The sequence below is a fragment of the Anabrus simplex genome, chromosome 2, assembly GCF_040414725.1.
Source record: "Anabrus simplex isolate iqAnaSimp1 chromosome 2, ASM4041472v1, whole genome shotgun sequence".
NCBI lineage: Eukaryota > Metazoa > Arthropoda > Insecta > Orthoptera > Tettigoniidae > Anabrus > Anabrus simplex.
Genome location: NC_090266.1, coordinates 1,239,244,002 through 1,239,257,165, shown reverse-complemented (window position 1 = coordinate 1,239,257,165; position 13,164 = coordinate 1,239,244,002). Strand labels below are relative to the sequence as shown.

At 40.6% G+C, this 13,164-nt stretch overlaps 1 protein-coding gene across 2 annotated transcripts in view; it reads right to left on the bottom strand.

The window, feature by feature from the left end:
- The window catches only part of chas (chascon), a 920,317-nt gene that overhangs the window by 504,680 nt on the left and 402,473 nt on the right, over positions 1-13,164 (bottom strand). For both annotated transcript variants that reach the window (XM_067142274.2, XM_067142275.2), the window contains exon 4: positions 2,806-2,975. In XM_067142274.2, coding sequence (XP_066998375.2) covers positions 2,806-2,975 — 170 coding nt within the window. The remainder of the gene's footprint in view (positions 1-2,805; positions 2,976-13,164) is intronic.

Genomic DNA, 13,164 nt, shown 5'->3' with positions numbered 1-13,164 from the left:
TAGAGATGGGATAGGAATGGTGGGATGGGGAGTATTCATTCTGGTGAAAGAAGAATTTGTAAGATACGAAAAAGTTAAGAATGACAAACATGAAATTCTAGGTGTAAGGGTGATTTCCAAGGATAACAGGCAACTTCATATCTTTGGAGTGTACAGACCGGGGAAAGTTAGCACTAACACGGATTCAGAATTATTTGATAAGATAATCAGCTATGTGGGAAACGACATGGAAAGGAATGTGATTGTAGCGGGAGGTCTGAATTTACTTAAAGCAGGCATGAGGCAGTTTTTAAAAAAGTAATTTTTATCGGTGGAAAACGGTAAATAAAAATGTTAACACACTCTGGGATGGGATTAAAGCAATTGTTGAGGAATTTGAAAACAGGTTTGTACCTCTAAAGGCGATAAAGAATGGTAAAGACCCGCCTTATTATAATAGAGAAATTAAGAGACTAAGAAAGAGGTGCACATTGGGAGGAAATAGAGTTAGAAATGGCTGTGGAAGCAAGGAGAAATTGAAGGAACTTACTAGGAAATTGAATCTAGCAAAGAAGGCAACTAAGGATAACATGATGGCAAGCATAATTGGCAGTCATACAAATTTTAGTGATAAATGGAAGTGTATGAATAGGTATTTTAAGACAGAAACAGGTTCCAAGAAGGACATTCCAGGAATAATAATTAATGAACAAGTATGTATGTATGTAACGATTGTTGGTTACAACGATAATGTCCAGATAGAGGAGGAGACTACTGCTAAAGGGTTATTAAAATTTACATATGATAACAATGGCATTTACAATAAGATAAAATGTTGAAAACTATAAAAGCGGCTGGAATTGATAGGATTTCTGGGGATATACTAAAGACAATGGGTTTGGATATAGTAACATATCTGAACTACTTATTTGATTATTGTTTGCTTGAAGGAGCTATACCAAATGAATGGCGAGTTGCTCTAGTAGCCCCTGTGTATAAAGGAAAGGGTGATAGACATAAAGCTGAAAATTACAGGCCAGTAAGTTTGACATGCGTAGCATGCAGGCTTTGGGAAGGCATTCTTTCTGATTATATTAGACATGTTTGTGAAATTAATAACTGGTTCGATAGAATGCAGTTCGGTTTTAGGAAAGGTTATTCCACTGAAGCTCAAATTGTAGGATTCCATCAAGATATAGCAGATATATTGGATTCAGGAGGTCAAATCGACTGTATTGCGATTGACCTGTCTAAAGCATTTGATTGGGTGGATCATGGGAGACTACTGGCAAAAATGAGTGCAATTGGACTAGACAAAATAGTGACTGAATGGGTTGCTATATTTCTAGAAAATAGATCTCAGAGAATTAGAGTAGGCGAAGCTTTTTTTTTGCTAGGGGCTTTACGTCGCACCGACACAGATAGGTCTTATTGCGACGATGGGATAGGAAAGGCTTAGGAGTAGGAAGGAAGCGGCCGTGGCATTAATTAAGGTACAGCCCCAGCATTTGCCTGGTGTGAAAATGGGAAACCACGGAAAACCATTTTCAGGGCTGCCGATAGTGGGATTCGAACCTACTATCTCCCGGATGCAAGCGCACGGCCAACTCGCCCGGTAGGCGAAGCTTTATCAGACCCTGTAATAATTAAGAGGGGAATTCCTCAGGGCAGTATTATTGAACCTTTATGTTTTCCTATATATCTATATAAATGATATGAGTGAAGAAGTGGAATCAGAGATCAGGATTTTTGCAGATGATGCTATTCTTTATAGAGTAATAAATAAGTTACAAGATTGTGAGCAACTGTAGCGTGACCTCGATAATGTTGTGGGATGGACAGCAGGCAACGGTATGTTGATAAATGGGGTTAAAAATCAGGTTGTGATTTTCACAGAAAGGAAAAGTCCTCTCAGTTTTAATTACTGCATTGATGGGGTGAAAGTTCCTTTTTGGGGACCATTGTAAGTATCTACGTGTTAATAAAAGGAAAGATCTTCATTGGGGTAATCACCTAGATGGGATTGTAAATAAACGGTACAGATCTCTGCACATGGTTATGAGGGAGTTTAGGGGTTGTAGTAAGGATGTAAAGGAGAGGACATATAAGTCTCTGGTAAGACCCCAACTAGAGTATGGTTCCAGTGTATGGGACCCTCACCAGGATTACCTGATTCAAGAAGTGGGAAAAATCCTAAGAAAAGCAGCTCGATTTGTTCTGGGTGATTTCCGACAAAAGAGTAGCGTTACAAAAATGTTGCAAAGTTTGAGCTGGGAAGAATTGGGAGAAAGAAGACAAGCTGCTCGACAAAGTGGTATGTTCCGAGCTTTCAGCCGAGAGAAGGCGTGGAATGACATTAGTAGAAGAATAATTTTGAGTGGCTTCTTTAAAAGCAGGAAGGATCACAATATGAAGATAAAGTTGGAAATCAAGAGGACAAATTGGGGCAAATATTCATTTATAGGAAGGGGAGTTAGGGATTGGGATAACTTACCATGGGAGATGTTCAATATATTTCCAATTTCTTTGAAATCATTTAAGAAAACGCTAGGAAAACAACTGTTAGGGAATCTGCCACCTGGGCGGCTGCCCTAAATGCAGATCAGTATTGATTGACTGATACATTTAAATCCAAATTTTGTTTGAAGAATTTGTTACTTAATGCGTTCATTCCATGTAAGCTCTCTGGTATGGTGACGTCTCCTATAATAACCCAAAACAAGGACATAATTTATATTAGTGCTACGTAGATCTCGTTGTTAGTTGGTGAGAATGTTCCATACACATCTACGTCGAAATTAGTCGCTTACCACTAGTTCTACATACCTCCGTCTGTTTGCTCTCCTGCTTCTCTGTGTCCTCGGTGGTATTGGTGGTTACGATAGGCCCTGAGTCGTCCACAACTTTTCCGTCTTCTAGCACCACTTGGCGCTTAACACGAGTCTCAATCTGGCGAGTTGTCGTCAACTCCGTCTTCTTCTTCGTCACCCATTCTTCTGCAACAAAGAAAACGTCAACTTCAAGTGGGAAACGAATTTCGTTAATTGTTTCAGGAAATATCAAGAAATACGGTTGAAGTTGGAGTGGCAACAGAAACTGCGCTGGAATGAAGAGATCATGCACCGGGGTGCCGAGTTTTTTCCTGCACAAATTCTTAAATAACAATAACACATAATTGTCGCATTCAAACACTGCGAAATGTCAGTGAATATAACCCAGTGTCTTGGCAACAGAAAGGGAATGCTTGCGTTAAACATTTTCGTCACTATATGTTTATGTTTTACTTGCAAGTGATGATATGTGGAACTATGTTTATGTGGGGATTGCGGGTGAATGATCCTTTCACTGGGGGACTGTCAGAAGCCTCTCCTAACTTATTCAACCCATTTTTTATTCTTCTTGAAATTTTCAAATTTTAGTTAACCTTATGGATTCTAGTAAATGGTTATGACGAAGGAAGGTATGGTGCACCATTTTTATTTATTAATTGAACAGTATTATAATGAACTATATTTAAATTTAAATGGTTTGTTTACTATATTTTATTTATACTATTTGTTACGTAGTTTCCATGGAACAGAGAGAGATGAAAAAATGTGTGGGCTGGAATGGGCCTATCTAAGAGAGACAAAGATTATTTTAAAATTTTAAAGTAAAGGTTATAATTCTTTTCTGAAAATTAACTAATAACAAAATATGTTTTCAGGTACAGGTAGTCAGGTACAAAATAGCAATTTAGATACAAGAATAGAAAACTTAACAAGGTTTGAGCTTCGGGCTCGGAATTTACAAGTCTACAACGTCTCTAATATTGCGTTCAGTTAGATGAGGAGAGAAATCTCCCAAGACACAATTTTCCAGAGCACTTCTGCTCCAACCGTTACGATTTACAGCTTTCCAAAGGCGCCACTCAAAGGTACACAGGAAACTATTACAGAATTTCACAAGAGCTTACATGGTCTACAATTTATACCAAGGAGACTGCGCTCCTCCCAAACTCCCACGGCCTACTCGAGGCAACTTTACACAATACCTTTCAATTTATGGCCTCTCAAGGCACAACCTACAATTTACAATTTAGATGACACAGGGGTATCTAGTACCCATCCTACTGGGCCTGCGTGAAAAAGAACAGGTTAACATTACTGGCCCAAACTCAAAAATGTATGGAGGCGTACACTTGCACTCCTAGAAAACCAAGTTTTAAAACCCTACTTGGGCTCGCGGCCCGATGATACAGAGGTTAATTCCAAAATACTGAGGTGACTAGAAGGACAAGTTAATTAGGGATTTACAGGAGAAAAACAGTTACAAAATCATAGTCACCTCAAGATAAATTGAAGGGGAATTCGAGGGGGTAACGCACTCTCTATCCACAATTTACAGTTTAAGTCTTTGTGAAATTTTACTGGAGAAGGAAGAAAGTTCACATTTTATAAAACAGGCGGTTACATAGTGAAATATTAGAAAATTCTGCTTGAGTCGGTCTGCGGAGATAGGTGTAGAGATAGAAAACTGGTGGCCATTACCTGGACTGATGTTCTGCCTGCCGAAGAATGAGGAACCTCGCCTCCTCTCTTAACACACACACTCAGTAATTCGACAATGTTTAAGACAAGTTGACTTGAAAAAGCCGCAACTTTTATACCCGAGAGGAGGGTTCGAGAAGGCCCTGAATAAATCCGGACATACCCTCTCATTTTATTGGATAATTAGGAAATTACAAGAAACTTATGATTGGGTGAAAAATAATTACAGGAAATTTACCATTGGCCAGACTCAAAAGCTGGCGGGATGAGAAGGAAGTGTTGCAAACCTTGATATCACAAATAATGGAAGTCAATTCTGTGGAGAAAACCTATAAGCACAAAATGTCTTTAAATCACTAATTAATCCACCTTGCACCAGAGTGCATGACCTCAGTTTTTTAGTAGAGACATCTGTGGAGAAGAGAGCGAACTTCTTGATGTACCAAAGAAAGAAATCCAGTCAGTTTAGGAAACTTTAAAATAACATATTACCCTATTGTTTGTGGTGACATCTTCTGATCTATGTCCCAACTTCATGCACTAGCTGTTTCAAGATTCGTTCGATAGATAGCGTTTCTTAAGGCACTTCTTTTAAATGTGCGAGGTTGATGTGTACCTCCCGGTACAGACCTCCCCTCCCCTCCAAAAAGGTCCTTTCCTGGGGTGACATAGTAGAACTTTTAAGAATAGAAAATTTTAACGTTGGAATTTAACAGATGAGAAATATCGCGCTGAAAGTCCTTTGTAGGCACTTTACTTTGAAATTATTCTTGAAGTCTTCTTTTAATCGTAGAAGACTCGGATATGGTGATCAAGTTTGACGGCAGACCGGCCGCCGCTGCCGATACTCGGGATTGGTCCCCCGGATCCGACAAGTACTGTGAGATACACCTCTCCCGCTATTGTGAGAGGGGTCGTCATGGTGATGGTCGCAGCAGATCAGATGTAGAAGTACAGTTCCCAGATGTGTTGGTGGTATAGTTACCGCACCTCAGCCCTTGCCGGAAAGATGGAGCTCCGACGAGCCGCTCAGAAGGAGCTATGACTAGAGTGGAGTGGGCCAAAACCCTACTCCGGTATCGCTCACCAGATGTACAGACGCGGCCGCCAACGACTGAGAGGGCACTGAAACAATAATCTTGGCGACAGAGATTGTTTTGATGGTGCTTGAGAGTACTATATATATTTTTGCAGGTGGTGGAGAAGCGGGCGCATTTAAAGGGGAGTGTGTGTCAGCAATACATGGATTTTGGAGACGTGGGCTAGGTAATGGCCACCAGGAAATGGACAATAGGAAATTTATTAGAGGGAAGCTTTTACAACTCTGATGATAATGCATAGTGTAATTTGTTAGGATTGGGGAAGAAGACCTCCATATTGTCATCTAATTAATTTTAAGATCTACTATTCTTCTTAAAAGAAATATAACCTTCAAATCCCGCCAAGATTTAGCGGCTAACAAGAAATTGTAGACTGAGCGGTAGCCAGCTTAGTCGGAAACAACCATGAAAATCTTGTGAAGCCGTCTACACAAACCAATGAATTTATACTGGCGTTGAGGAAATCCAAAATTATACACGGCCCATGGAATCAGGGGGCAAGCTTGCCTGCAGGTACAAAATTTTTAACCATGACATGATCTCCGACTTCTAAATTGGTGGGCCTCCGTCCACGATCATACCTTTCTCTAACCTTTCCGTGAGAAGCTTTAAGGTTGCTTTTAGCATTGTTCCATCGATCTCTAAGATTATCGGGATCTATTGTCTCGGGTAATATGTCATTAAGTGACCAAAGAGTAGGGAGCGGCGTGTTAGGAGAAAACATAAACATGAGAGAGGCTGGAGTTAACTTGTGGGACTCTTGAACCACTGAATTTAGAGCAAACGCTAACCAATGCAAGGAAATATCCCACCTGGAAAGATCTTCATGATGAAATGCCATTAAAGCAGATAGAAAATTACGATTGACCCGCTCAGCCAGAGACGGTTGAGGGTAATAAGCAGAAGCTGTTACGTGTGAGATAGACAGGTCAAAACAGAATTTGTAGAATAAGGTAGATGTGAATGCCATAGCATTATCAGAAACTATATATTGACAAGGACCAAAAGAAGCAAAGATAGTATTCAAACAAAAAATTGTAGACTGAGCGGTGGCCAGCTTAGTCGGAAACAACCATGAAAATCTTGTGAAGCCGTCTACACAAACCAGAATGAATTTATTTCCATTTCCCTTATATTGTGGGAAAGGTCTGACGTAGTCTATATATAGGCGTTCCGTGGGGCGAGACGCGTGATGCGATCGCAATAGCCCAAGCTTAGTGGACAAGGTGGGTTTACTAAGCAAGCAAGATTTACAAGCTTTAAACATTTCTTTAATTTAACCGCCCATGCCCTTCCAAATAAACTTCTCTCGGATCTTTCCCGAGTTTTGAGGATGCCTAAATGTCCACCTAATGGAGTCTCATAGTAGTATTTGAAGATCATAGGCACAAGCACAGCTGGAACCACAACTTTCTTCTTCAGATCGTGCCTCGAATGGCAACACATAAGGGACATGTTCCCCGGAAGAAAGGGTTTCCATTATAGGAGACAGCATTGGATATTCACGTTGATTTCTCAATATCCCGAAATAACACACGGGTATCAGTCAGAATAGCATTTATACCGGAAGGTATAGGCGTGGGAAGTGAAGAACTATCTTCCTGTTCATTCGTCTCCACTTCATGTGAAAACATGCGGCTTAGTCCATCAGCCACTACATTTTCAGATCCTCTAATGTGCCTCACAACAAACTGAAATGCAGGAATCCTCATGGCCCAGCGGGCGATAGGTCCAGGACGAAAATTAACTAATAACAAAAGATATTTTCAGGTACAGGTAGTCAGGTACAAAATAGCAATTTAGATACAAGAATAGAAAACCCAAGGATTGGTACTTAATAAGGTTTGAGCTTCGGGCTCGGAATTTACAAGTCTACAACGTCTCTAATATTGCGTTTAGTTAGATGAGGAGAGAAATCTCCCAAGACACAATTTTCCAGAGCACTTCTGCTCCAACCGTTACGATTTACAGCTTTCCAAAGGCGCCACTCAAAGGTACACAGGAAACTATTACAGAATTTCACAAGAGCTTACATGGTCTACAATTTATGCCAAGGAGACTGCGCTCCTCCCAAACTCCCACGGCCTACTCGAGGCAACTTTACACAATACCTTTCAATTTATGGCCTCTCAAGGCACAACCTACAATTTACAATTTAGATGACACAGGGGTATCTAGTACCCATCCTACTGGGCCTGCGTGAAAAAGAACAGGTTAACATTACTGGCCCAAACTCAAAAATGTATGGAGGCGTACACTTGCTCTCCTAGAAAACCAAGTTTTAAAACCCTACTTGGGCTCGCGGCCCGATGATACAGAGGTTAATTCCAAAATACTGAGGTGACTAGAAGGACAAGTTAATTAGGGATTTACAGGAGAAAAACAGTTACAAAATCATAGTCACCGCAAGATAAATTGAAGGGGAATTCGAGGGGGTAACGCACTCTCTATCCACAATTTACAGTTTAAGTCTTTGTGAAATTTTACAGGAGAAAGAAGAAAGTTCACATTTTATAAAACAAGCGTTTACATAGTGAAATATTAGAAAATTCTCCTTGAGTCGGTCTGCGGAGATAGGTGTAGAGATAGAAAACTGGTGGCCATTACCTGGACTGATGTTCTGCCTGCCGAAGAATGAGGAACCTCGCCTCCTCTCTTAACACACACTTTCAGTAATTCGACAATGTTTAAGACAAGTTGACTTGAAAAAGCCGCAACTTTTATACCCGAGAGGAGGGTTCGAGAAGGCCCTGAATAAATCCGGACATACCCTCTCATTTCCGGCGGGAAATTTGAATTGGTAAACAATGCCTCGTGCTTTTTGACAGCTACCGTCGACAACAACGCATCGCTAACCTCTCTGCTGCCATCTTGACGGGCCTAAACCTCAGTGGTGCCAACTAAACCTTACTAGCGCGAGATTTGAATAGGTAAACAAATCCACGTGCTTTTTTGACAGCCTCGTGCTCTTTGACAGACAACAACGTGTCGCTAGCCTCAGTGCTGCTATCTTGACGGGCCTAAACCTTAGTGCTGCCAACCTAACCTTACTAGCGCGAGATTTGAATCGGTAAATAAATCCAAGTGCTTTTTTGACAGCTATCATCCGCCATCTTTTATCAACAGAGCACCGTGCTGCCCTCTTGCAGGCAATTTCGTCAGCTGTCATCCGCCATCTTTAATCTACAGAGCACCGTGCTGCCCTCTTTATGGCATGTAGTAGCGGGCAATTTGAAAAGTTCCGTTACCTGTAATTCGCCATCTTTAATCAAGAAAGCACCGTGCTGCACTCTTTAGCTGAACTGTGGTGGCGGATAATTTGAAACATTATATTTGACAAGCTGCCATCTTTAATCAAGAGAGCACCGTGATGCCCTCTTTAGCTGCATACCTTTGAAATGTGGTGGCGGCAAATTCGAAGTGCTATTTTTGACAGCAGCCATCTTGCATCACAAACCTCAGCGCTGCACTCTTTAGTTACTAGCTGAATTAGTAAACGAAGCTACGTGACTTTTTATCAGCCATCTTGCATCGCTAACCTCAGTGCTGCACTCTTTAGTTGAAATGTGGTGGCGGACAATTTGACAAGCTGCCATCTTTAATCAAGAGAGCACCGTGCTGCATTCTTTATTTGAAATGTGGTGGCGGAAAATTCCACATTCTCTTGTTTGGAAACAAATCCACGTGCTTTTTAACAGCTGTCATCCGCCATCTTTAAACAAGAGAGCATCGTGCAACCTAAGTACTTTCCATACACCCTCTTTACCATATACTTAAGAAGTTTAAAAATATTTATGAATAGACTTGGCATTTCAAAACGTTCTTTATATAATTAGAATTTTAAAAATGCTTGAATTTTTGACAAGACACTACATTTGACTTTTACCAAGGGTGACATCACTGGCATTCAAAAGAATGTCTGTTTCATTTTTACAACATCGACACCACACTTCTACTCGACAATGTAAGCTTCATTCTCCACATTCGAACTTGATGTACAGTATTTTCTTCCAGTGGACTGTGACATGTGGCACACTGCCATGGACGCCCGCAAGGGGGGGGGGGCACATTAACATTCTCAAATATAAAAACCAATATAACGTCAGCAATATTAAATTGCTTACAGAAATTTCCGGTTATAACAAATGCTAGATGACTGTCAGTAAGTAATCTGGTATGATATTAAACAATTGGACATCAACCTCTTTAGAATTCCAGGGGGGGGGGGCAAGTGCCTCCCCTTGCGGGCGCCCATGCACACTGTTGCTTCAAAGATTCATAATAATATACACTGCTCAGAATTTACGATGAATGGTATTTCTGTATCGGTCGTGTCTACAGTAACAAAAACAATGCACTATTTAATTGTCTATCACTCTGTCTGTCAGCTTGTCTGTCTGTCTGTCTGTCTATCAGTCTGTCTGTCTGTCTATCAGTTTGTCTGTCAGTCAGTCTGTCAGTTTGTCTGTCTGTCAGTCAGTCTGCCAGTCTGCCTGTCAGTCAGTCAGTCAGTCAGTCAGTCAGTCAGTCAGTCAGTCAGTCAGTCAGTCAGTCAGTCAGTCAGTCAGTCAGTCTGTCTGTCTGTCTGTCTGTCTGTCTGTCTGTCTGTCTGTCTGTCTGTCTGTCTGTCTGTCTGTATCCTTTCCATAGATAAAATCCAATTGCCATTTCAACACGTTGGCAAATGACATGTGAGGCGGGAAGAATTTGGACAAGGTATCAGAGCTTCGACAGCGCAAATATATTTATATGCCAAACTTTTTGGAAAATGGTGAGTCGCCTTGAAAGTTCCGTCTTTAGCTGAAACCGTATCGTGTTTAGAGCAGAAGTCCAATTAGACTCTATCGTCTATGAAATATCGTTACTGAAGATAATGCCCCAATATCTTGCAGTGATTAACAATTGGAATCCGGGAGCTGACAAATATTTGTTGATTTTCATTTGAACCTAATAGCTATAATGAGGATTTGCTATAATTCACTTGTGCCCCAGACACCTTACAGAAGGTCTCGAGGGTCTCTTGCGCGTTATTAGCATCTTCGTCACTGGTCAACAGTAGGGTAATGTCATCCGCGTATGCGTGTACTGTGAAGCATTCGTTGTTAATAGTTAGTCCGGTTAAATAATTTTTCAAACTTTGAATCAGGGGTTCTATTGCTAAAAGAAAAAGTGCCATTGATATTGGGCATCCTTGTCTAATTGATTTGTTTATCGAAAATTTTACTGATAGAAATCCATTTATCATAACTCGTGAGGATGCCTTGTGGTAGATAGATAGATAGATAGATAGATAGATAGATAGATAGATAGATAGATAATGCCTTTATTGGTGGCGAAGTTAGGGCTCGAGACCCTCTCTTACACTTAACCACTAGATGAATATACATATACATAACTTATAATTTCGAATACAAATAAAACAAATAATATTAACAGCAATATGCGCTGTATTGTTTCTATGATACTGTTTGGAAATCGAAACTGTTTTAAAACTTTCCAAAGATAAGAGTGTGCGATCCTATCGAAGGCTTTGCTGAGGTCAATGCTAGCAAGAGCTCCTGAAGCGTTGTCACACACTGAATGATATATGATGACATCACGTATTGCCAGTAGATTATGTAAGATGTTTTTCCAGGTATAGTGCAAACCTGTCCATTAGTAATTAATGAAGGGAGGATAGTTCTGATTCTGTTCGCTAAAATCTTGGCCAGTAGATAAAGTCGGTGTTTAATATTGTTATAGGTCTATAGTCACTGATATAAGTGCAACTGGAGAGTTTGGGAATTAGGATGATAATTCCCTCAACAAATGTATCACTTATGTTTTGACAGAAGGCATAATTAATAACTTGTGTCAGGTCTTTACCGATAATGTTCCAAAATTCCTTATACCATTCATACGGGATCCCATCACAGCCTGGCGTCTTATTTGGTGCAGTATGGTCTAACGCGCGCTTCACTTCTTCTTCGGAAATATTATTAGTAAGATGTGTGATATCATCTCCTTCTACATGACTCTGGAGATGATGAAGATATCTGTCAATATCGAACTCTGAGATGCTGTCTTCTGCAAACATTTCACGGAAATATCTCTCACTTTCTGCAAGGAGCTGTTCCTTTGTAGTGATCATTGTCCCTTTACCATTATCCCATCGATTAATAAATTGCTTATTGGCTGATCGTCTAATCTTGGCAATGTGGTAGAGAGAGATTTTCTCTCTTTCGATGAGGGAGGTGCCTTTTACGTGCTGATGTAGTTGTTCTAGGCTGCTTTCCTTAATACCTAAAATAATTCTCTTAATAGAATTTAATGCAGAAGAGACATTTTGGCCTTGATGTTCTTTGCGATGCAGATCAAACATAACTCTATCATAGAATTCAATTTTCCTACTTGTATCCTGGTTGTGCGCATACGCTATTGTCCGTCCGATAGCTCTAATGACAGGTTTAATTTTATATGTCCACCAGTCCATCACGCTACTATAGCGATTTTGAGCTAATTTGCATTGGTGATAACACTCCGTGAAACTTTGGACATCCTCAGTATTATTGAAAACAGACCTATTCATCCTCCATATCCCTTTCCCCATTATGCATCTGTCACTCCGTGTTGTCTTCATCATAACTAGAACGCTATGGTGATCGCTAAAGGCGACGGGAATCACCTTACAGCTATCGAGGAGCTGTACTTGCGCCATAGATACGTACATCCTATCTATCCTGGATTTCGACTCCCCACGACAATATGTAAATTCGACATGTGAGCCGTGTAGCTGCTGCCACACATCCTTAAGCTACATAGACTGTATGAGTGTCTGAAGGCCTGGACAAAAGTTAAAAGTACCTGTTTGGTCTCGTGGGTGAAGAGTGCAGTTGAAATCACCTACTAGAGTTATTGGACCAGGTGTCACTAAATGGGGCACTATTTCATTTCTAAATAATAGGTTTCGGTTCTGTTTGTACTGTGACCCGGATGGACTATATACGTTTATCAATCGTGTGTTATTATAGGTGGCAGACAGAAACCTTCCCGTAGGGTCCATGATGACATCAGTGAGCTGAATTCCTTTCCTGTATACTATTGCAGTTCCTCGGAAGTTATCACCTACGTTCGTTATATAGTCATAGTTATATAAGAAATGGAAGTTTGTCTCATTAACTTCCTGGAGGAATAAGATGTCAATATCATATTCCTTCACGAACCGACTAAGCAGCGCTTGAGTTGTAACACTCCTTGCTCCATTAATATTAAGGGTGGCGTAAGTTGTAAGGAGACTCACCATAACAAGACAGAGAGGGAAAGCAAAATGCCAAGAAGCTGTATTCATGTGTGCGTAGACGGTTATTTATAGATACGGCAGGTAGTGGTTGGTGCGGACTCAGTTAGGTACAGACGATTTAGAATTAGACCCTTTCCACTCGGCACTCTTCTTTCTTGTATGTAGACGTGGGTCCCTATAGCTTAAGGAAGTATGTGATGGTTGAATGTCCTTCAAGCTCTTGTCCGCCGTGTACTGTGTGTTTTATTTATATTTCTCATTCGAGGTGAAAACATCT